This window comes from Ascaphus truei, chromosome 1 (genome assembly GCF_040206685.1).
Source record: "Ascaphus truei isolate aAscTru1 chromosome 1, aAscTru1.hap1, whole genome shotgun sequence".
Taxonomy (NCBI): domain Eukaryota; kingdom Metazoa; phylum Chordata; class Amphibia; order Anura; family Ascaphidae; genus Ascaphus; species Ascaphus truei.
In genome coordinates, this window is record NC_134483.1 from 241,353,480 (window position 1) to 241,379,175 (window position 25,696).

The window sequence follows — 25,696 nt, forward strand, 5'->3', positions numbered from 1 at the left end:
ACCCCCACCTTCACGCCCCCCCCCCCTCCACCCCCACATTCACCGCCCCCTCCACCCCCACCCCCCTTCACCCCCACCTTCACTCCCCTTCACCCCCACCTTCACTCCCCCCTTACAACCTCCCACCTTACCACCTCCCCCCCCTTCCCACCACCTCCCCCCCTTACCACCACCTCCCCCCTTACCACCCCCCTTCACCTCCCCTCCACCTCCCCCCCAGCCCCCCACCTCCAGCCCTCCACCTCCACCCTTCCCACCTACCCCCTCCGCCCCCCCTTCACCTCCCCTTTGCCCCGCCTTCACCTCCCCTCCCGCCCCCCCCCTTTCACCTCCCCTCACCACCCATCCTCCTCACCTCCCCTCCGCCTCCCCTCACCACCCCTCCGACCTCACCTCCCCTCCTTCAATGCCTTTCGTCCGCCCTCCTGCCTTTGCCTTTCGCCCGCCCACCGCCCACACCCCTGCGCCACACAGCCGCCGCACGCACTCAACAGACACCTGCCACTCGACACACACCCGCCGCCTCTCACCCACCCCACACACTCGACACACACCTGCCGCATCCTGCCCCTACGCAACAATATCACTGACCAGCTGTCACCCGCACTCGCCACACACCCGCCGCCTCACACCCTAGCAGGACCCCGACCCACAGCCAGCACTCACTACCCATGCGCCACCCGTACTGAACACCCACCTGCCGCCTCACACACGCTCACACCCTAGCAAGACACACGCCTCACATTTTCACATCACTTATGTCACCAAAATATACATTGTACTGTGGTGTGTTTACAATAAACCATTTTTATACAACATCGTATTACATTTTCTTCCATCTTTCTTTTCAACATTATTATCCAACCTTTCCAACAAATAGTCACCTATTGTTCCACCATTTATAAATAATACTATCTATTACGCATTTACATCCCGGGCAACGCCGGGTCTCTCAGCTAGTATAACATAAGGAGAAAATATATTTTGCAACTATTTTCATTAATAATGTCACATGCAACAGTTACCAACTAACATGTTGTCCTTGTGCCATTTCATTTTCCCTCAGAGCTTTCATTAGAGTTGCAGTTTTTGGAAGGGCACCTATTTCAGAACAGGCAGTCGTTATTTCCAAAAGCACAAAGCAGGAAGATACTATACTTACATCACACAAAGCCCCAAAATGAAGAATTGACAGGAGAGAGTGCACGTGACTCTCACTAGTAAAATACAAGCGAGTGCGCACGTGGCGCTCTGGAGACATAACACCTCTGGAATACCTGTAGTCAATACAAAATAGACCGCATGAAACAGTGCAAAATGATCACATTATTAATAAACAGATTGCAGCTCTTAATGGATCATCATTTGGGCCCCATCCTCTAGGTTGTAAACAGCTTTGATGTATGACAGTGCTTCACATTGGTATAATCCTAAAAATCATGGCAAGTCATTGTAAAGTAACAAGAGGTTCGTACAGTGGATGTAGTTTGTTTACAGTGTCATCGTCTTGAGTTCTCTGAAGATCAGATCGAATCTTTCTAACAAGAGGAGTGCAGTAACCTTTGGCAATCTCTAGCTTTTCCACTTTGGATATGCCATATTCCTAGAAGAAAAAAAAAGTTGAAAACAAAAATAAAGAAACAATTTTAAAACAAATCCTTTCAAAAAATGCAAGAATGGCTGAATATAAAACACAGGGGCTAAAACCCTAGGATTTTTGGGTTCATAGTACTGTAGCAGGTAACAGAAATGGGCAGCAGGAATGCTTTCCAGCTATGTAAATGCAATTGCTCGCTTCTAACAGCCACCATTACAAGCCGAACACAAGAAGCACTTATTACTTCTGCAAGGTCCGCTTTAGTATAAACACCGAATTTACAAAAATATTTTATTTTATGCATCTTACAGCACTTCGGTGCAAGCACTGGGCCAGTGTCAACAACAGACAAAGTCAAAATAGATAGAAAAATAATACAAATAGGGTTGGTAATCTACTTAAAATTGCAACACCATGAGCTCATTTTAAAGAGGAGTCATTGCACCTTTAAAAGAGCATTTACTATAATATCACCTGAGGAATGACAATATCGGCTAATGCCTTAGAAAGTCTGTACAGTTCCATTGTGTTCTCCAGTTTTAAGGAGCAGTTATGTTGTACGTCATATTTAATGCAGTCATAAATATCGGGGATTTTGCTGATGTCGTATCTTCCATTTTTCGTTTTGAAGTCTTTTTCCAGTTTGGCCCATCTGCGCAGCATTAACTCCAGCGTCTCGCAGTGGTACAGCTGAATATCTAAAGAGGGGGAGGCATGACATAATAGGGGTGGCCAACTCCAGTCCTCAAGGACCCCCAACAGGTCAGGTTTCCAGGATATCCCTGCTTCAGCACAGGTGGCTCAGTAAGAGTCTGAGTCACCTGTGCTGAAGCAGGGATATCCTGAAACCTGACCTGTTTGTGGCCCTTGATGACTGGAGTTGGCCACCCGTGGCATGAAAACGCAACATAGATATTCTTATTACATTTCAAATTAGAAATGGTCAAATGCATGAAATAAATCCTCAGTTAATACTCTTCATTGTAGCATTATTTATGATAATGTCAATATCTTGTACGTATGTGTGTCTTTATTTATATAGTGCCATTAATGTACATAACGCTTCACAGCAGTAATACACGTGATAAATCATATAAACAACAAATACAAATAACACATAATGGGAAGAAGTGCTTCAGGACTTAAAAGTAACATTTAGGAAAAGGAGCCCCTGCTCCCAAGAGCTTATAATCTAATTCAAATATCTTGTATTACATTGTGCCACATACACCGTTATTTTTAAAAAAAGACCATCAAGACAATGACCTCTATCAATAAAGTATTAATAGGAGTACACTGATGTAAGCATACAAACGGAACCAGTAACTGAAGCATAACCTCACCAATATTTGGGTTCCTTTAGAGCTTTTAGTAAGTGTTAAGAGTTAAATCGAATCACAAAATGAATTTGCCCCCCTTGGAGTATAAAATAATGCTAGGTTTCAACTGCAATTTAAATAAAACAAAAAGGTGTTCAAGCCCAGAAGAAGTAAATTCAGTACTCAACACGCGTAGGGTCTCAGAGTGTGGAAGGACTGCCGGAGGAGCTTGCTGCAGCATCCCAGCACAGTGTGTGTCTGGATTCTGGAGCTTTCCAACATTACCTGGTAAAGCTGCGGAGTTGATCCGCTGCCTCTTAGGCGGCAGATGCTACAACGTGTGCAGTCTTTGTCTTTGACTGTCACGAACCGCTATGAATGCTGCTATGCACGGCTTTATTTGCAGCTGAAAAGTGCTACGGTATTAATTTAACAAGTGCGACTGCAGCTGTATATGGTTTCTCTCTCACTGGCTTCCAACTTACGCTAAGTACTTTACCATGCTCACACAGGACTGTTTTGTACATGCTTTTAGTCAGTGATTTTTTACTATATTCTATTTGTCCACTTGACATTTTCATGTCTCATGTTTATATGATGGGAACTCTAATCAGAAATGTTTTGGGTATTGTCATTTAATTCCTATTGAGCATCTAAGGGGCTCATGTTCAGAGACTCAGAGGGAACAATTGTTCTCTTTTTTGGGTTGCGATCATATTGGAATGGGTTTTAGGTTATTCCATAGTTCTTATTCCACATTACCTGCAGATTTAGGGTCCTCCATTCTCTGTCGGATTTGGGACATCAAACTCTGGATTAGAGAGTACACCTTATCACAAGTCTTAACAGGGTTTTTAATAATCTGCATTGATTTTATCTGGGAGATGCTTCCAGTTGGAGTAAGCTGTTAAAACAAGATGACAGTTTTAACAGAGATTAACTTTGTCAACTTCAAAATTTACAGTGACCAGGACATTGGAGAACAATAAGCCTTCCATATATTTAAATGATACTGCTTACAGCACCAACAACATTCGGAAGATTAAAACGTTGTCGAGTTCCAGTACAGAAAGAAGATGACAAACATGTACTTTGCAGGTCCTATCATGAAAATGATGACTGCCATTAGCAAGCTCTCTGATCGCTATGCAAGTAACAAAACATATGTTTACCCTGTGAGTGCTGGACTGTGATTAGCTGAATTAGGAGCAAGGTAGGTTTTGGGGTATCGATGTTAAACGGATACTTGGATATAAACTTTAAAGATACCAGTTCAATATTCCCCATTAATTAGCGTGTGTGCGTGCGTGTAAGAACACGTAGTCGTATTCCTGGCAATACAAAAATATATCCCATACAAATCTAGGACTACAAGAAAGACTATTGAATTTGAATCCATGATATTCTTCATACTGTAAGGGTTTACCAGCAGACTGTTTGGAGGGGCAATTTTTTTTTTAAATGCTGGTATTGTTAGGCACTGCACCGATATATAAAGGTGAGTAATGTTGGCTTTTCTACATTTAGTTGCTTTACATCATAACACATAAATCAGGCTACATACTCACAGTACTAGTGGGTGCTAATGAACACGTTTTGTGCTTGTTTAGAGAATAGCAAATAAAGCTGCCAAATCCATTTCTTTATCAGCTAAGTATAACATACAGTAAGGCAATTTTATTGTTTACTGCGGATTTTTTCTTTTATACGCAATTTCTCACCTTCTCAGAATCTTCTGAGCAGAAGTCCCGGTCTCTCTGCAGGATCTCATGTAGCCTTGCTTTAACTCTATGCTGGCAGCTACTGAAAGAGTCACCGTCACTGTCCAGCAGGCCATTCATATTAGCACTTTTCACCATCTGGACAAGTATAGGGGTCAGCTCTCCCTCCAACGCCAATAGACCCTAAGTATTAGAATCAACACCGTTTATCATCAGGTTAGTAATGGCCACAAAAGAAAGAACACCGACTACCGGTTCACAGCACACATCTTTATGGTACCCAACAAAAGCAGAACAGAAATATGATCAGCTTTACAAGTTTTTATGGTATTAAAAATTGATTATTTTGCCCAGCACTTTCTATGTGCCTTAAGCTTTGGTGATCAAAATTAGCAATCGTCTTTAAGATTTACAATGTGAGAACGAATTACTTATTGAAAAAGTTAGTAAGTGAAATGCATACAGCACATCTAGGTCAGATATTTAACACAGCAATCTATTACGGTGGAAAAATAATCCAAACTCCTGAAATGTGAGAGGATGATGCCAACTTTACGGAGGTATCTGTATAATTAGTTCAACTGCATGTGCTCGCACAACACAAACCAAATCAGGCTAATAGTTAGTCAGTCTACACTTACATACATCAAGGTAACGAGAATGCAGATTTTTTTTAAATGTCATGCTAATGTTAGCCCTGAAAGCGAACATCATGACTCCTATCACATTGTTGACTAATTTAGGATCAATATGAATTTATAAGCCATTTGTAAAGTGTAAAGATGTATAAAAGAAGAAAAAAAAACCTATTGGTCCCAAAACTGTAGGTGCAGTTTTTTTTTTGCCCCAGAATCAAAAAATGGTCTTTCAATTAAAAACAAAAAGAATGCAAGGGCTAACATTAAAACCAGAGTTACTTATATTTTATAAAAAAATTATTAATGTGGTTGCGTTAAAATCAAAACGCAACGTTAAATAAAAGTACTTTAGCAAACGCAGCAGCAGTCATCTGGACTCGCCCTTCATCAGACGCATAGATCTTAAGGTCATGCCGATAGGTACTATGTAACCTCAGCAAACCACAGCCTGGGAACCCAGCATAGTCTCCTGCAAAATAAATACACACATTAGGAAAAGCACAGAACCTGAAATCACTGAAAACGCAAACTTGTCTGTCTCTGAGTCTCTCATACAGTCAAAACAATAATGATGCAAACATTAAACCTCAAATTACACACACGGTATACACAAAGCAAAGAAATGTAAAAGTTGCAAAAGCAACAACAAAAATAAAAAAAATCAGGTCAGCAACAGTTACTAATAACCCAAAGCACATACAACAAAAAGCAATGTATTGATGTTAGGCGTCCCAGATACATTTGCAATCATTGAAATAATGTCGTTTCAGTTTGACATTACAACACTAATATCAAGCAGGAACTCATTTTCTGTACCCCATACTTCATATCCCACTTACCTTTTAGTCCCGAACTTCCTCTTAAATTCATACAGAAAAGTATGCTGTATAGGCCGCACTACCTAATGTATTAAATATATTAGGGATATAAGTCTGTGGTGGGTGCTGAGGAACAATGAAGAGACCCCTAATCTCTCCTAAAGACATATAGAACACAAAAAGTGTTCCCTGCACTCCGAATGAATACAAAAGAATCAATGATACTTGAAATGCTGATATGTATTAATGAGCAAAAGTGAAGAACATGAATTGACAGTGTGCAAAAAAACGCAAATCACATACAATTAACAGGAGATTCTTTTGTATTCATTCGGAATGCGGGGAACACTTTAGATTCAAATTCAAAGCCAAGCTTTTTTCCTATCTAATTACAATGAATATAGCCATAATGACATTACCTTTCAACTAAAGCTATCCTATTTTATTTCATGAATAAGTAAATATGTTAATATTGCTAAAAATGTATTTGGGGCCTATTCTTTATTTATCATCTTATATTTTGCTTTATAGGCTGAAAATGTAGACGAGTCAAAAAGCTGGTCTTTTTTTGTTTAAATTCCAGGCGTTCATGGCATAGAAATGTCCGGAAAAACGAACAAAACCCTATTACAAATGAAATGCATCTGCCCAGCCTTCACCAGAGCTAGGTGCTGCTTAGAACAGTTATTGAGTATGTAGGAGAGAGACTGGCGAGAGCTGCTGAACTTTTACTGCCAGAATTACAGCTGTGGGCATTGCGCAGTCAGACGCTGTTCACAGGTCTTCAGTAAAGAATTATGGAATTTATCAGTAAACAAAGAAGGCAAATTAAAATAAGATTTTGAAATGTATGTGAAATAAAGCCAGGGAAAACATTTGCTGGCTGCTCATGGCTAGCGATTTTCAGCAGCAGCAGCTTTCCCAAGGAAAAGTAGAACAGAAGAATACCTCCAACTCCTCCATCCCAGGCATTCATCTCAAAGTTCATTGGGGATAATTACTTAAAAAGAACTTAAAAATGCCAGCATGCCATCATTATCACCTTGTCCTCCAGGATACATGCACCTAAAGGCCTTGCCAAGCTCTTCTGCCTGTACCCGGCCTGCAGGAGTCAGCTCTCCTCCCCACTTCAGGACTAAAAGCAGTGATGGTTCCTCTCTTCTGCAGTCTAAAAAACAAACAAACAAAAAAAAAAAACATAATCATAAACAACTCGCTTGATTTGAAGCCAAAAAGAAAAAAACAAAAAAAGGAAGAAAATAAAATAGACAAATATTTTAGGCTAAAATTTAAGCATGTTGATTTATGTGCAGTTATTTTGGTTGAGCTCAAGAATGTATTGAATTCATACTTCACCTCCTTTTGCTTTAAGTCTCATAGATGGGTCTATGTATCATGGTACTTGAGATTCAAACTCAGTGACCCTGTGTTCATTTTTCTTAAATGTCAAAGGTACTTTGCTACAAGTTTCCAAAGCTTGCTATTTGGCAAGTATCGATAGGAGGTAGGTAGGAGTTAAATTACCTCCTTAGCCAACAATCTGTACTCGATGCAAGAAACTTGATTAAAAAGCTCACATGAAGCAGCTTGGAGCAGAATATGGTGTAGTATCAAAACAAACGTGTGTGTGTGTGTGTTGATAGAGGGACCCCTACAATGAATGTGTAGCGGCTTCACCAGGACATCATCTGCTACAAAAGTCATGCTTTTTATCTCTCTCCAGATATCTGATTTGTAAAAAGCAAATCTCGTGGGATACATATATCAAATTTGAGATGAAAAGGATTAGAAAAGGCAATTATACTGAATTTTAGGCTGATTGATAGAGAAGGAATGGTAACATTTTGAAGGTTTGTATTTCATACCAAATGATAATCATGGTCCTGGATTATCTGCAGCACTTGACCTTTAAAAGGTGCTGTCCCCACAGCCGGAACAAAAGATTATTTCACATAAATTGACATCCGTTTACTTTTTTATGCTCATCGCATAATGCATTTTTTTCCAATATGTTACAATATGCAAGTTCTTGCATATACAGTGTATACCTAAGCGCTATATACATACACACCAGAAAAATAACAGGCACTTAAGACAACACTCGGTGCATCTACCTGGAGTCTTTAAAAACATTTAAGCTGAACTAATGCAATATGACAGTCACTAAAACAATGCAATTCAGAAAAAAGTCACCACCTGCTTAGTTCTTCTGTTTTACCCATCAAGATTTTATTTTACCAATGGCCGTAGGCTCAGTTAGACCATTTCTAGTTATTGTATGAAGAATCTTAACAAAAAATGGTTTTACTATTTATTATACTACTCTACACCAACATTTCACAAACCTTTTAGCATGGGAACACTGGTACACTTTTCAGACACATCTACTTCAAGAACTGTAGGAGTACTAAAAGAGCACTGGTTTAGAAGTCTTTCAACACACAACTTAGGCCCATATTCACTAAAAGGGTGTTACATTTCAGCACGCACTACCACCCATTTAAAGGAATGGGAGTTAGAATGTGCAAAAGCTTGGCACCCTTTTGTGAATATGTCTTAGACTTTAAGCTCTTTGCAGCAGGTACTGGTATACCTTTCTCCCAACGTTTGTTTATATTACATGCATATATTCCCATGTTGTGTTATATTTCTCAGTATTGTATTTTGTATACAATTGATATAAAGTGTTGTGTACATGGTAGTGTGTTTGAAACTAAAACCGATACTCCACTGGTGACACGTGCACAGCACATTTTTATTTAACCTTCCAGTCTCAGGATAAGGGGATGCTAGGGGGCGAAGGCCACACAATACATTGTACACACTACTGAATAATATCATTCTGTCCTCCAGCATTCCATGGACATATAGGTTTACGTTTGTGAACACCAGTAGAATGTACAGTGTCATAAGACACATTTATGCCTCAAAAAGCAACTGACCCCCAGAACCTAAAAGTGCTCTTCAAGTTGAGAGCTAGGCAAGTTGAGTCTGCTGACCTGCATTGTAAACTTTCATTTCAAGAGGTTAGCAGAATCTTCTCAGGGCCAAGAGTGCACATACAGTGATTTGATCGGTTGAACATGAATTGCTTATACTGTACCTTCTTCTTCACTAGACGTTTTAGGACAACCATGAGGGAGATAGGTCAATTGCACTTTACGATTTATTCCAGAAAAGTGTCCATACCTACAAAGAGAATATATATTTAGCACGTGCAACCCACTGATCTTATATGGCAGGTGGTGTGGCATAATGGCTAAAAGGTGTAGTCTAGTTCGCCTAGTAACAAAGTAAACATGGGGTGGGGGGGAGTATTGGATAATTGTTCTGTTTGTCTTGTGACACAATTGGGTGTAGGTATAAATGTTTGTCACAATCATTGTCTGTGCACACCCTTGAGAAAGGTCTCTCTGTGAGGACGTTGTTGGTGTGTGAGTGTGTCACATACTTCAATACACTTTGTATTTCTTTACTACTGTGTGCTGTCTCGTTCTTTGTCGAACATCTGTCCGGTAAAACATTACCTATCTTAACCCTATAGGACACACACACACACACACACACACACACACACACACACACACTATTTTCAATATTTCATTAAATTTTCCATGGTAAACACTGGTTTTCTACAATCTTTATCTAATGTCTTTCTTGATAAAACTGTTGGTCAATCCTCATATTTTCATGTCTATTGTTCATTTTATTTTGTTCTTTGTTTGTAAACTAATTGTGATATCATTAGCCAAACAGAATGCACAAGGCTTCAGGGAGAGTTCCATTCTGACCTCTCGGACACTTCATATTTCAAACTATGACATATCCGGAGCAGTGTATTTAAAAATAAAAATAAAACCGTGTCAGAAAGGGCAAGAAGAGATCTCTTAAAAGTACAAACATTGAGAGAAAAAACAAAACTTTTTTAGTATATGATAAGAATGTGCATAAAAAGGGCTTGACGACATGATCATCCCTTCCTCAGCATAACATTTTAAACATTTTCTTGGTGAACGATAAACTGCAACACGAAATAATTTCATGTTTTATTAACTTTTTTTATTTGGTTGCTACAGGTGCGCCGACAAGTATTCTAAAACTTGCCTTAAACTCGTCTTGGAAAATCTGGGGCTATAACCAGCAAGACCCAGGTACATGATGGGTACATGCTGCAACATTTCAGTGACATTATTGCAGAGACTAATGGCCCATCGGATTAACACAGCAGGAGTCCCTGGCATGCCCATTCAGTTTGAATGGGACTGCCAGGGACCTCCGCTGTTAATCCGATGGGCCATTAGTCTGTCTGCAGAAATGTCACTGAAATGTTGCAGCATGTACCCAGCATGTACCTGGGTCTTGTTGGTGATAGACCCAGATTTGTTTTAGAATACTCGTCAGCACTACAGTATGCTACTGTATGTTTTTTTTTTTAATAATTTCAGACCGTAACCCCATTTTAGGCTACATTTCTACCATAAAGCACCAAGAGTGATAGAGATGTGGGTTTTCAGCCCAACACAGCTGGGCCATATACAGTTGCACTGTACATGGTCAAGCATACCAAATGCCATTCTCAATGCACATGCAAGTACTCCATTCTCCTGCATTAGTTTCTTGGTAGTGAGCGTTACACAGAAATCTCTATGCATTGTCTTAATTTGTCCAGTCTGTACACAAGTACTAAAACCACCCATTATTTTACTAAATGTCCAATCTAGTTAATCTCTGCTAACTCTGTCATTTTGAACTTAATTCAAAACTGCACAATGAAGAGCATCTGGTGTGTTTCAGGTGCATAGTTGAAATGTATGTATTGTTTCATGTAGACACAGACTTCGCGTCTTTCTGGCTTGGCAAGGCTGTCAGAGCGAATATAGGAGATGTACTAACGATGCCGGTTACAAATCTGTGTATGGCAAGACTTTGGTAAACTGTACCTTACATCTGTACTTACATCTCCAACACAGTTTTAAGCTGCTCAAGTTTTGCTTTGTTTTCTTCAATTTCTGAATCATTGTTTTGACCTAGTTCAACAAGGAGATGCCTAGCGATGTCCAGCACTTCCTATTAAAAGGAAAAGAAATAAGTCACTAGCCTATACAGCAGATTTATGGTACTTTAAAATAAAAAGTCAAATGTCACTTGCCTGTAACTGTTTTGGTTTCTTCAGTTTTAACTTTCCAGTCTTGTAGCCATGACATTTTTCAAAAAGATCAAAGAACCTTAAAGAAAAGTGATATTACTACAAACGTAAACATTTTGCCTGCTAAATAAAAAAAATCACCAGACTGAAATAGATTTAAGTAGCTGTGCCCGGTGCAATATACGCCGATCTAGGAGATCTGAAAGGTTACAAATAAAACTTTCTGGTTTATTTTCAGCCCACCCTGTAATGCCTTGCTGACTGTTTTCCCCTCTTCCCCATTATGCCCTGCTCCTCTTTGCACTCTCTCCTCCCTGCATAACTGTCTGCTCCTCTCTGTGGAGACTACACTCCCTCCTCTCCTACTTATCTCATCTGTCTCCTTCTCTCCTTGCTGTCCCTCCGTTTCCTCCTCCTACTGCTCCTCTTTGAAGTCTCTGCCTTACTGTGTCTGCTCCTCGCTGTGCATACTACATGCCCTCTTCTCCTCCTCTCCTTGCGGTCTTGCCTCCTCCATGTGTACACTTCTCTCCGCTGTCTCTCCTCCCTCTCCCTCTCCCCCCATCATGCCCTGCTCATCTTTGTACTCTCTCCTCCCCTCTATTTGCACTCCCTACCTTACTGTGTGCTCCTCTCTGTGTATACTACAATCACTCATCTGTCTCCACTGACATTAAAATCCCCTCCCCCAGTGTCTTCTGTGTGAGTGAAAGGCCACTCAGTCTATCACAAAAGGGTATGTATGTATGTATGTATGTATATATCTTTATTTATAGAGTGCAGACTGTGTACTCAGCACTTTACAAAAACAATACAGGGAATTATAATAATACAAAAGTGCAGCAAAGTCAGACAATAGGAAAGGAAATCCCTGCAAAGCGTGCAGAGTTTAGTTCTTGTATTCTTCACCTCCAATTTGAACTCCACAGACACTTCATATGTGACATTTAAGATGTTACACAGCCAATGTGCAGTCTCGTTGGCTGTCCCTGTGTGAGTGACAGGCTGCTCAGCCCATCATAGAGGGATCCTTAGTGATAGATAAATAGGGCATACTTCTTGATTAACATTGCATTCATCAGGGCTGTCCAACCCTTTTCAGAGGCGGGCCAATAAATGTCCAACTTTTTTTGGGGGGGGGGGGGGGGCACAGTCCTCCCCTTCGTTGCCTTATGGGGGCAGTTGAAGTACAGCGGTGGTGACGACCGCAGTCTATGTGGAGCAGGCAGGGCCACCAACAGCTTTCCGGGAGCCCAGGATTAGTGTTTCCACATGGGCCCCTTGTGTCGGCAGCTCCCTCTGCACCCCCTCCTCATTAAATAAATAAATAAATAAAAAGTTTTTAAAAATGGTGGCGATTCATCCCCCCTCCCTCCCAGCCCCCTCCCTCCCAGCCCCCTCCCTCCCAGCCCCCTCCCTCCCAGCCCCCTCCCTCCAAGCCCCCTCCCTCCAAGCCCCCTCCCTCTCCCTCCAAGCCCCGAGGTTTTGCGGTACGCGGTAGCAGGCTGCCGGAGAGGTCAGAGCATGCAGGGGGCGGGGCTTAGTACCGGGGAGAGAGGATGTGCTGAGCTGATCTAAAAGGTAGGTGTGTGTGTGTATTTTATATTTACATATGTTGATTTTCTTATATACTAATAATAAAGTATTGTGCATTGTACATAGATGTTTAGCAGGCACAATGAGACTCTGCTCTGATGTAAATTCGGTGCCTGAGACACAGGAAGAGAAAGTGCTTTTTCAAAAGGGCACTGGGATAGCGGACTATGACATTATAACTAGATTCACTAGCTTATTAAGCAGTGTTCTTGCAACAAAGCTACTTCTTCATGCTAACTTCTGTTACTGGTAACAGATCAGAAGCTCCCAATGTGTGATGCCAGTACCTCCGATGGAACCATTGTCCTTTGCTGTATTACTCACACTGTTGTAGCTACTTAGCCACAAGTTGCTGTGGGAGGGAGGAGAACATAGGCAAAGTGACAACATGCATAATATTCTCACTAAACATATATTCTAGTTGAATTGCTGTACTAAAGTTATTGCTTGTTTTGCGGTGCGCGGTAGCAGGCTGCCGGAGAGGTCAGAGCATGCAGGGGGCGGGGCTTAGTACCGGGGAGAGAGGATGCGCTGAGCTGATCTAAAAGGTAGGTGTGTGTGTGTGTGTGTGTGTTAAAATGGCGGCTGAAGGACAAAAGATGTTAAATCCAGCAACGAAAGGGTTAACCAGCAATAGGCCCGGCAGTAAGCTGCAGGTACCCTTGGGCAGGAGAAGGGTTTAAAGGGATGCCTCAGGCAGGGCTGTACATGACAAGTGAGATAATCTTATTATATTCATGCTGCCTTCCCATGGCGAGGGGGGGTGGGCTGCTGACATGTGAGGGGGGGGGTGGGCTGCTGACATGTGAGGGAGGGGGGTGGGTTGCTGACATGTGAGGGGGGGTGGGCTGCTGACATCTGAGTGCTGTGAGAGCTGTGTGCTGTAAGCAGTGTGTAGTGAGAGTGTGTGCAGTGTGTAGTGAGAGTGTGTGCAGTGTGTAGTGAGAGTGTGTGCAGTGTGTAGTGAGAGTGTGTGCAGTGTGTAGTGAGAGTGTGTGCAGTGTGTAGTGAGAGTGTGTGCAGTGTGTAGTGAGAGTGTGTGCAGTGTGTAGTGAGAGTGTGTGCAGTGTGTAGTGAGAGTGTGTGCAGTGTGTAGTGAGAGTGTGTGCAGTGTGTAGTGAGAGTGTGTGCAGTGTGTAGTGAGAGTGTGTGCAGTGTGTAGTGAGAGTGTGTGCAGTGTGTAGTGAGAGTGTGTGCAGTGTGTAGTGAGTGTGTGCAGTGTATAGTGAGTGTGCGCAGTGTGTAGTGAGAGTGTGCGCAGTGTGTAGTGAGAGTGTGCGCAGTGTGTAGTGAGAGTGTGCGCAGTGTGTAGTGAGAGTGTGCGCAGTGTGTAGTGAGAGTGTGCGCAGTGTGTAGTGAGTGTGCGCAGTGTGTAGTGAGTGTGCGCAGTGTGCAGTGAGTGTGAGCAGTGAGTGTGTGCAGTGTGAGCAGTGAGAGTGTGTGCAGTGTGAGCAGTGAGAGTGTGCGCAGTGTGTAGTGAGTGTGCGCAGTGTGCAGTGAGTGTGAGCAGTGAGTGTGTGCAGTGTGAGCAGTGAGAGCGTGTGCAGTGTGAGCAGTGAGAGCAGTGAGAGCGTGTGCAGTGTGAGCAGTGAGAGCGTGTGCAGTGTGAGCAGTGAGAGTGTGTGCAGTGTGAGCAGTGTGAGCAGTGAGAGTGTGTGCAGTGTGAGCAGTGAGAGTGTGAGCAGTGAGAGTGTGTGCAGTGTGAGCAGTGAGAGCGTGTGCAGTGTGAGCAGTGAGAGCGTGTGCAGTGTGAGCAGTGAGAGCGTGTGCAGTGTGAGCAGTGAGAGCGTGTGCAGTGTGAGCAGTGAGAGTGTGTGCAGTGTGAGCAGTGTGAGCAGTGAGAGTGTGTGCAGTGTGAGCAGTGAGAGTGTGAGCAGTGAGAGTGTGTGCAGTGTGAGCAGTGAGAGTGTGTGCAGTGTGAGCAGTGAGAGTGTGTGCAGTGTGAGCAGTGAGAGTGTGAGCAGTGAGAGTGTGCAGTGAGTGTGTGAGCAGTGAGATGTGCAGCGTGTGTGCAGCGTGTGTGCAGCGCGTGTGCAGCGCGTGTGCAGTGCGTGTGCAGCGCGTGTGCAGCGTGTGTGCAGCGTGTGTGCAGTGTGAGCGTGTGCAGTGTGAGCGTGTGCTGTGTGCAGTGTGAGCGTGTGCTGTGTGCAGTGTGAGCGTGTGCTGTGTGCAGTGTGAGCGTGTGCTGTGAGCAGTGTGAGTAATGTGAGCGTGTGCTGTGAGCAGTGTGAGCAGTGTGAGCGTGTGCTGTGAGCAGTGTGAGCAGTGTGAGCGTGTGCTGTGAGCAGTGTGAGCAGTGTGAGCGTGTGCTGTGAGCAGTGTGAGCGTGTGCTGTGAGAGCGTGTGTGCAGTGTGTGTGCAGTGTGTGTGCAGTGTGTGTGCAGTGTGTGTGCAGTGTGTGTGCGCAGTGTGTGTGCGCAGTGTGTGTGCGCAGTGTGTGTGTGTGCAGTGTGTGCGTGTGCAGTGTGTGCGTGTGCAGTGTGTGCGTGTGCAGTGTGTGCGTGTGCAGTGTGTGTGCAGTGTGTGTGCAGTGTGTGTGCAGTGTGCAAAAAAAAAAACGAATCGCGTTATAACGGGTCGCGTTATAACGGGGTTTACCTTGTCAACAAGAAGGTAAACTGGCTAGTTACAGTTAAAATAACCTGAACAGTTGACTTTTTACAATTTGATAAACAAGTTAGCTAGTATTTGAGCAGCTTTTGTAACATCAATTGTTGCAAATAAAGCTTGAAAACAAAATAAAAAATAGGATCCGAGAACCAGAAGGGAATAACAAAATACATAAATAGTATTTGATGCATTAAAGTGCCACAATATTAGAAAGCAAAAGATGAGCGGTGAGGTACTTAGTAATGTAGTGAGGAGCAGCTAACACGAGACCAAACACAGGACTTACCTCTGATGTCTTACTTCCATTTTCATTTTTTGCTTTGGTGTCCTGTCACCGTGCCTGATCACAGCGATCACACATCTCAGCTCCATCCTAATAAAAAAAAATTTTTAAAGTACAATGTTAAATACTCAAATATAACTTGCAAGTGCTTTCAATTCAGTTACAATTATTTTGTAGCACAAAGAAATACAGGTTTGCTCTGTTTGTGTGGTAGACGAGCTACATTCAAAGGGAATGGTTTCTCCAGGTTGCTAGGGTTTTGCCTGACATTCACTTATTTGACCTTCAAACTCAAGTTTTTAGTTATGTTCAGTTGGCATTTGCTTCTCAGCCTTTTCCTCTGGTCAACTTTCACAGAAACCATTTCAATTCACCCACTGTCCTAATAATCCAAAGGGCACCATTTTGTCGTGACCGGTGAGGCCAGTGTCTAATAGAGTCTGCAAATGGGTTAGTTGCTAGGACGACATTTTAACAACAAATACAGTAATAGCAGTACGTGTGTTTGGCAGTGCGGTGACCCTGTGTGTTTCATTCACCTTGCACCTCTAAAGTAGCTGCTTTGGCGAAGATTAAAGTGAAATACATCCCAGACGCAGTGGTTAAAGTTCTGAGGATAGTCTGGATTACCATTTATTATTTCAAAAGATCCTACATTTGCTAGACAAACATTTTGGGAAGATTTATCTCATATTTATAGTACAGAAACAGAAAGTGAGAATCATTTTAAAATTACTTTTTCTTAAAGTCTTTATTGCTGGAAGGGGCTAAAGCACAGGATCATAAGCAATAAAGGCAACAGAGGTTACAAAGGAAGTGGAACCATACATTTGTCCAGTTCCAAAGTGCGGGGAAATAGTTTCAGCCGAGGAGAATCCTGCTTGTGCAGCCAACACAACATAGACAAACAAATTCCTCAAAATGCAGGTCTCCTCTAGGACAGACGTACAAAGTACATCGCTACTCACAAGGTTATAATGCAATTGTCCATTTATTGTAACAGCCAAGAACAGCGGCTGTCACAATAAATGGAGAATTGCATTATGAACTTGTAAGTAGAGATGTACTTTGTACCTCTGTACTAGAGGAGACCTGCATTTTGAAGAATTTGTTTGACCATAAGTTTGCTAACACCTATTGGGGACACTGTACACCCCCCCCCCCCCTTTCTGTCACATTACTACCATGTTTAGGACAAGTCATTTGCTCACATTGTTCCAGATGTGGTTGGTACTATTGGAATATCCTCTGCTTCCAGTGGTATTGACCAGGGGATGTTAAATTGTGGAGCAAGTTCTCGCATGATGATATTTCTAAAGAAAAAACAAAGGATAGGGTAAGTGACTTAACATTCATATCAGTAACTTTTACCTATAAAATGCTGCCATAGTGATACTGTGGCATTGATACATATCTACATTATAAACAATTTTTAAACCAATTATTTTTAATTGGCAAATAAGATATAGATGAAACTTCACAGTATTTCAGGCGATTAAAAAAAAGTACACTTATTTTTTTTCTGCCGTGTTAAGGAAATGAATCAGAGGTTGTGACTAGATATTTCTGATCTCTTTAAGGTTTTTCCACCTTTAAAAACAGCTTCTTCATGCATTTCCATTGCACTCTACATTAAAGTATAACAATGTTGAGGCCCCAATTCAGAAATATATATTGCCTTCCACAAAAGAGATATAAAAGTTACCTTCCACAATTTGTTTATTCATATACCAGTGGAACAAGAACAGTTTTGAATACAAAATGGCGTCCAGCAGAATTATACTCAAATGCACCCACGTACTTTACTATCTTCAATGTACAGCAAATAAAAATACCACTTGTGGGTACATTTGCATGTTCCAGACAGGTCTGTAACCCTGCCTTTTCCCATTATTGCTTTGCAAACAATATTTCCACTGCAGCCAGGGATTCTGGGTACCAATATGCAAATGAGCCCTCCATGTGTCACTTCTTGCCCATTTTAAAATACACTGCTATGAGCTTATGCCTGCCGTATTAAACAGTTTTTTCAGCGCATCTTGGTGTTAAAGAAGTGCAAACCCAGACCGCTATTTCAACCTTTTGGGTCTCTGTGAGAATGGTCATTGGCTTTGCAATGTGAGGCTGGTAGTGGCTGCAATCAACACAAAATAAGTTATGGTGAGTAAAAAGTTAATCAAAACCCTTTCCCGTACAATGAACAGCAACTAAAAATACTACTTGTGAGCACTTTCACATGCCTCAGACACAATGGGATATTTGGTCGCTGCCGTTTCGTCATGACCAAATAGGCACCGCCGCTTCGCCGCAGACGGACCCTCTGCCACAGCCGATTCGCCGCCGGCCGCTTCTAAGGAAAGTTCTATTACTAGTTAGGGTAGGGGGTTAATTTAAGGGTCTTTAGTGGTTTGGGGTAGGGTGTTAATTTAAGGGTTTTAGGGGAAAGAAGATTCCAGGGCGCAAAACACACATCTCAAAAAGAAAAAAAATAATATATAGTGCAATATTGCATAAAAAAATAATATGTGAATAATCTTTCCTGCGGAGGAAAGTATATACCTACACAGATTCTCTGTGGATCAGAAGATTTTTTTTTCCTGTTTGAGCCTGTTTTTCATTTCATGTGAGTGAAATACTTACCGGTTTATTCACATATGAATTTTTTATGCAATTTGTCACTATACTATGTATTTTTCTTTTTCAGATGTGGAGTGTTTTGCGCCCTGGAATCTTCTCTCCAGTACTTTTAAGACAAATGAAAACCTTGTCTTTAATAGGATCTGCATCACCTTCACTTTAAATAATGACTATATTATTTATTCACTCACCCGTTTACCTTACACTAGTAATTAATTTGCGCTTGTACTCTGAGTGCTTGTTTCACCCCACCACAGTGATATTATGCTAAGGGCTTATTGTAGGGGGTTTACTTACCTTAGCGGCCGGCGGCGAAGTGGCCGGCGGCAGAAACAGCAGCGGCGAAGCACCGGCAGCCATTTGGTAGCAGCGAAACTGCTGCAACCAAAATGTCCTAGACCATGTTTCATACAGGTCTGCAACCCTGCATTTCCCATGATCTCTTAGCATACAATGCTTCGCTGCAGCCAGGGATTCCGGGTAACGACATGTTAGTTACCTCCATTGTGAAACTAAAAAAAATGTAAAAAAAATAAAAACAGTGTACACCAAATTTTTTTGTGGCAGACCACATATTTTTTCTGTTATGTTACTGTAATGCAGAATTAGTTAGTCATGCCTAGCACACTAAAATTGCATCATTATTTGGTTTTCGGATTGAGAAACATTGGCCCAAAAGGACCTTATGTTTCTGGCGCCATCTGGTGGAATTTAATGAAACATTAACCTATGTTTATTTTGCTATAGTGTGCAATAAAGTTACTGAGGCCCAAGTCCACAGAGGTCCCTTAATGCAATGATTTTGAGAACGTATTTTTATCAGCTCGGACGTTATTTTCCCTTAGGTTAACGATGATCCACAAAGCTAAATTCTATGCAAAACAACGATCGTTTTATATCTCATTAGCATAGGCTTAACATCATGTTAAGTTAGCACAGCGTTAGTCCACAGAGGTCCCTTAATGCAGCGGTGCGCAAAGTGGGGGGCGCGACCCCCAGGGGGGGCGGGAGATTGTGCTGGGGGGGCGCGGGCAGTTGCAGAGGCCCCGCGCTCTTCCCCCAGGCATTTAAATTAAATGCCGGGGGATCGCGTGAGGCCCCTGCAACTATTTACTTACCGGGATTCAGCCGGCTGTGTTGCGTCGCCATGGCAACGCGGCGTCAATGGACGCCGCGGCACCATGTGACCTGACGTCACACGCCCAAGCAGCGTCATCTGCCGCGAAAGAAGGTAGGCAGGGGGGCGCGAGAGCCGGGGGCAGAGTGACAGGGGGGCGCAGCACAAAAAGTTTGCGCTCCCCTGCCTTAATGCAATGATTTTGAGAACGTATTTTTATCAGCTCGGACGTTATTTTCCCTTAGGTTAACGATGATCCACAAAGCTAAATTCTATGCAAAACAACGATCGTTTTATATATCTCATTAGCATAGGCTTAATATCATGTTAAGTTAGCACAGCGTTAGATTGAAATATCATGGCTCGCATTACGTCTGCCTTACTTCCATCCAGACCCCGAAATATGTGTTTTGCGAGATCTGTTTTACTAGAGTCCCAAGTGCTATATCTTTCTCTATACGTTCAGTCGCGTACAACTCTCAGCCACTCTATGGATCAGTGTTCTCCATGTCCTCCGATGCCTCACAGCTTCTTTCAATTCTGCTATGTTCAGTCCTGTATCTTTCTTGATGGTATCTAGCCAGCGAGTTCTTGGGCGGCCACTTCCTCTTTTATCACCGATCATTCCAAGCATGACGTCCTTCTCAAGCGACTTGCTTTGCATGATGTGACCAAAGTAGGAGAGCTTTTGATTTGTTATTTTGGCCTCCAATGAGATTATCGGTTTGGTCCGTTCCAGGACTGCTTGGTTCGTTATTCTGACTGTCCACGGAATACACTGCAGACGTCTCTAGCACCACAATATAAATGCATTGATCTTTCACCTATCAGCCTTTTCCAGAGTCCAGGTTTTGCAGCCACACATTGCTTTTGGCAAAACGATCGCACTGACCAATCTGCATTTAGTTGGATGTCTTTACTCTTCCTGATGATGTCCATACTGATCATCGCATTTCTTCGAAGTGCCAACAATCTCTTAATCTCAGGGGTGCAGTTGCCATCGCGATCAATTTTGGAGCAAAGGAAGATTAAATCTTTAACCACTTCAATTTCCTCATTATTGATCTTGAAATTAACATTCGCATTTTTTGCTGTTGTCATGATTTTTGTCTTCTTAATGTTCAGGTACAATCCAACCTTCTCACTTTCTCCTTTGACTTTCACGATCAGATGTTCGATATCCTTCTTGTTTTCAGCCAGCAGGGTAGTATCGTCGGCGTATCGGAGGTTGTTGATGTTTCTGCCGCCTATTTTCACGCCAATCTGGGACTCATCCAGGCCTGCTCGCCGCATGACAGCTTCTGTGTACATGTTGAAAGCTGCTGGTGACAGTCATCCTTGGCATGTGCCCTTTCCAATCTTGAGCCAATCCATATCTCCGTATGGCGTTCGGACTGTAGCATCTTGATAGAGTGATCTTATAAGTTCGATCACGTGTGGTGGTGTGCCCATTTCCTTCAAGCAGGTCCAGATCTTGTGGTGCTCAATTACATCAAACGCCTTTAAATCGATGAAACACATGTACACTTGACAGAATTGAACTAGTCGGTCTCCTGCCTCGTTCCGCACTCCTAAACCGAATCTTCCAGCGATTTCGAGTTCCCACTTTGGAGTTGAAATCGACAATAATGTAGATAATGTCCGTATTGGATGTTAGGCTTAGTGCATCCTGAAGTTCGCCATAGAAACTCTTCCACTTCTTCTGATGCGTCTGTTGGGGAGTATATTTGCAGAATCGTAACGTCGTGAGGTTTCCCCGATTCGGATGGCCATTATTCAGTCGCTGAGTGTCTGATATAAGTGCTATATATACCTCCCCAAACACACCTTTATACAATAAGTAGAGATACAGGTGTACAAAAAGGAGCACACGTGAGTTACCCAAAGTTCTAATTTATAACAAATCCAGGAAATGGTCTATACAGTAATATGAAATCTGTCCTTTACACATCCCGTTTGTTCTACACAGTCATTTGTTTTGTTTGCATTTCACAGTGGAGTGAAAAGAATGCATGATGTTCTGAAGTCCTGTCATGTCGGATGAATGGAAATGATGTCACAGACATGACGAGAAAGACATGAGTGGGTAACAAAAAAACACTTATTTTGCATACACGTTTACATACCTGTGGAAGGATCAGACTGGACAGGAAACATCGTCTTTTTCTGTACTTGTTCTAGTGAAGTTAGAACTTGAAAGACCCTTGTATCTTTTTTTTTTATTATATATATATTTTTTTTTAGAGTACTGTACTCTACACTTACTGCTTCTTATGTGTGTACCAATGTGTTTATGTGCCAAGTGAATAAATGTGAAAATATGACTTTGTATGAATGAGATATAGAGATATAGAGATACACACATAAAAACACAAAAGACGCAAATCAGAGACACAGGTGCATGGATATACAACACCTGAAGGATAAATACGTGAACAAGTCCTATATTCGAATTCCACAACGAGATGTACCTATACATGAAAAATATACCAATATGGTGAAGTACGTTTATGAATAAAAGATTGCGCAAGCAACAGAGGCTACTTACAATGTAACAGGCACATCAGTAAAATGCTTTCAGATCGCTGCATCAAAGGGGCTGATAATCTCAGGAACCGCTCACTCCTCTGTGTGCTCGGACGCGGAAGCGTCACTGCTCAGCTGTAATCAGCAGTTGCGCAGGTCCTCTGATGGTGACGTCACTCCCCTAAACGGGGATACCGCTGGCTCCGTTCACTCGGTGAGATTAGCCACAAGGTTCAATTCCGAAATTGATATAACAGTCCCAATAGCCTTTAAATAAGGATTTGCAGCAAATACAAAGACAGTTAAAAGTCCTGAATATAACAGAAAATAGGGAGATCTACTGAGAGACCCTCACCCTACTAGTTTCGTCTGAGTTTAGACTTCTTCTGGGGCATCTCCATTCAGGACTTTTAACTGTCTTTGTATTTGCTGCAAAGTCTTATTTAAAGGCTATTGGGACTGTTATATTAATTTCGTAATTGAACCCTGTGGCTAATCTCACCGAGTGAATGGAGCCAGCGGTATCCCTGTTCAGGGGAGTGACGTCACCATCAGAGGACCTGCGCAACTGCTGATTACAGCTGAGCAGTGACGTTCCGCATCCGAGCACACAGGAGGAGTGAGCGGTTCCTGAGATTATCAGCCCCTTTGATGCAGCGATCTGGAAGCATTTTACGGATGTGCCTGTTATTTCTGCTACATTGTAAGTAGCCTCTGTTGCTTGCGCAATATTTTTATTCATAAACGTACTTCACCATATTGGTATCTTTTTCATCTATAGGTACATCTCGTTGTGGAATTCGAATATAGGACTTCTTCACGTATTTATCCTTCAGGTGTTTTTTTTGTACTTTGTATTCTCTTTGGGGTGGTGTACACCCATTACATTGTGGCAGCACTAATAGATATCATTGCAACACTATTGTAAATCAGTTTTGCACACCGTATACTTTTTCTTCTTAAAGATATATATATGTAAGGATGTGTATACATACTGTATATATGAGGGTTCCGCGCTGTCACTAATAAAGGAAGCGCCATACTGTTCGTTTGCCAGTAAGGTCACTGTGTGATTAGTCAGGCTGCGCATGCGCGAGGGAAGCGCGCGAAAGGCAACCAATCTGGAGGGACTTTGGGGATTGCACTCTGAACTCTGAACTGTGGGAGAGTCAGCTGAGGCTGAGGACCAATAGGGGGCAAGACTCTGGATGGAGACACAGGATGCGTGTGGGCGGTGGGAGACACGAGTGAGAGGTGAAGGAGGAAGGTGGCGGAACCTCGTGTGCGTGAGCGGAGGGTCAGTGACCCTTCCGCTTAGGTGAGATACATTCCCCAGCCCCGAGGAGCATTACCCCTGTCATCGTAGGGTGCCGCTTTTGTAGGGACGGCCGTAGCAGTTAGGGACGTATCCCTTTAGTGCGGGTTCAGCTGCGGAGTTGCGGACGCCATCTTGGTCTGGAGAACAGACCGCACAGCATAGCGGAGTGTCGGCGCAAGGCTGGAGCAACACTAGGGACCCTTTGTGAAGTGGTGTGGTCACCGTAGTGACCGGAAGGTATCGTTAGTCAACAAGTGCACCTACACCGGTCATCAGGCGCTGATCCCGCCTCCCACTAACTAATTGGGGGCACCAGTGTGCCATCATACTATTCTATACAGATACTAGTTACAGGACATACTCCTTGGGAGAGTGGCAGAGCCACCTGTGTACAGAACATTATCCCTAGCAAGGTGTGGCCGAGCCACTGTGTGTTACGTTGTGTTTTGTAGAATATAAGGGTCTTATACATGTTATGTATACTCTGCAAGATTCCGTTAGTTAATCTCAATAGTAAAAGGTTGCCTGTTGCACAATACCGTTGTTATGTTTCTTGCTCAGGGTAGATCCTTCTAATATGGGGATCCTGGGTAAGTGGAGGCGCTGCACCATGATAAGTAAGGGTATGACCCCAGGCTCCCCCACAGCGGAGGCTCAGAGCTCCTGAAGCCACAGGTATACACAACACCAGTAGTTCCTTTAAAGCAGGGATTCACAAAAAGGGCTACATATATATACATATATATATATATATATATATATATATATATATTATAATATATCTCTAAGAAGAAAAGTATAAGGTGCGCAAAACTGATTTACAATCGTGTTGCAATGATATCTATGAGTGCTGCCACAATGTAATGGGTGTACATCACCCCAAAGAGAATACATACACACACACACACATATATATATATATATAATGTACTCTGAGTGCTTGCCATTGTATATGGCGTGGAATATGTTTGCGAGGATTGGAGTTTATTAGGTATGTCACGTGTATATGAGGCGAGTGAGCAAGTGTATGCATGTGAGCTAAGCAATCCTTATATGACTGCGTGTGTGTTTCTAACAGTGGGTATATGAGACAGAGGTAATTTAATTTATGTGAGAGTACCGAGTGTGGGTGTACAAGTGTGCATCTCGGTCTGGGTTATGTTTGTGTCTCACTCCACATGTGGGATTAAGAGTGTGTACGTGTAAATGTGTCTTTATACCAGAGTATATACTGCGCCGAGTTTATGTATGGATGTGATTGAGTGATGTATTTGTTTATATGGGTTCACGGCATCAATATGTATATGTTGCCAAGTGTATAAGTGTTAATGTGCATACTGGCACACATTCATTTATACACTCAGAGTTAGGAGGGCCACAGAAATAAATTGTAAAACACCATGGCCTCACATTAATACAAATGATACATTATTTAACAATCATATTATATCCCTTGCTGGAACAAATACATAGCTTCTTACCCAAGTATCTTGGCGCAGTCATCATAATATTTCATAGAGTTCTTCACAAAGCTGAATCCATTAACATCACAGACATAGGACTGGCCATTAGCGCGCAATAAATCAAAACCACAAACTGTTTGCTGTTAAAGAACATGAAAAAAAATATTATATTTATTTTCTTAAGATATACAGGCTGGCTTTTTCCTTTATTTTGAAGTATTTTTTTTAAATCGCTACATTACATGATTAAACCAAACAACAATTGGAGACATACAGTATGACAAAGAAATGAGACCTCACAAACACCAAAAAACAAACATTACAGAAGAATAAATATGAAAACAAAACCCATGTGAGCATTTAATACACAAATTCAATGTGAATACATGTTCAATGTCATTTTTGTAAGTTTGAGTTCTTTTGTAAAGTATGTTTTTTGTATTACTGCTTGTGTGCAGACTAATTTCTTTGACATACAGTATGGCCCCAATTTCCCTGGTTTGGTGGCTTATAGAAATGACGATTGGGTAACCATTGCCCATGGACTTTTCATTTCAGATATATGAGCAACATGGGCTTTATACTCTAAGGCTGCGTTTATAATACTGGCTATAGCGACTGCGACGTTGCGCAGCACCATAGCAAGTACATGCAGTCCGTCGCGGGTCCCAATAGTGGGCGCGACTGCTGACGTCACGCGGTCGCGATCACTGGAACTCAAAGGATTTTGACTTCTTCAGCGATCAGCGCATGACGTCAGCGGCACGTAAGATGTTCAGCCAATGAGGGCGAACCGCTCACGGCCACGCCTCCGCCACATCCCCCTCGTCTCCTGCATCGCTGAGCTACTGCTGCCTCCATCACCCTCACCACAGGTAGGGACCGAGGGAGAGTAAGGGGAGAGAGG

The 25,696-nt window shown here is 42.4% G+C and overlaps 1 protein-coding gene across 12 annotated transcripts in view; it reads right to left on the reverse strand.

Annotated features, from left to right (window-relative positions):
* The window catches only part of PPIP5K2 (diphosphoinositol pentakisphosphate kinase 2), an 86,731-nt gene that overhangs the window by 32,272 nt on the left and 28,763 nt on the right, over positions 1 to 25,696 (reverse strand). For all 12 annotated transcript variants that reach the window (XM_075602287.1, XM_075602296.1, XM_075602354.1 and 9 more), the window contains exons 9-21: positions 24,808 to 24,929; positions 16,940 to 17,041; positions 15,732 to 15,818; positions 11,243 to 11,318; positions 11,051 to 11,160; positions 9,197 to 9,282; positions 7,136 to 7,261; positions 5,623 to 5,744; positions 4,638 to 4,820; positions 3,679 to 3,820; positions 2,072 to 2,295; positions 1,476 to 1,603; positions 1,163 to 1,277 (exon numbers count right to left, since the gene is read on the reverse strand). In XM_075602287.1, the coding sequence (XP_075458402.1) occupies positions 1,163 to 1,277; positions 1,476 to 1,603; positions 2,072 to 2,295; positions 3,679 to 3,820; positions 4,638 to 4,820; positions 5,623 to 5,744; positions 7,136 to 7,261; positions 9,197 to 9,282; positions 11,051 to 11,160; positions 11,243 to 11,318; positions 15,732 to 15,818; positions 16,940 to 17,041; positions 24,808 to 24,929 (1,623 nt within the window). The remainder of the gene's footprint in view (positions 1 to 1,162; positions 1,278 to 1,475; positions 1,604 to 2,071; positions 2,296 to 3,678; positions 3,821 to 4,637; positions 4,821 to 5,622; positions 5,745 to 7,135; positions 7,262 to 9,196; positions 9,283 to 11,050; positions 11,161 to 11,242; positions 11,319 to 15,731; positions 15,819 to 16,939; positions 17,042 to 24,807; positions 24,930 to 25,696) is intronic.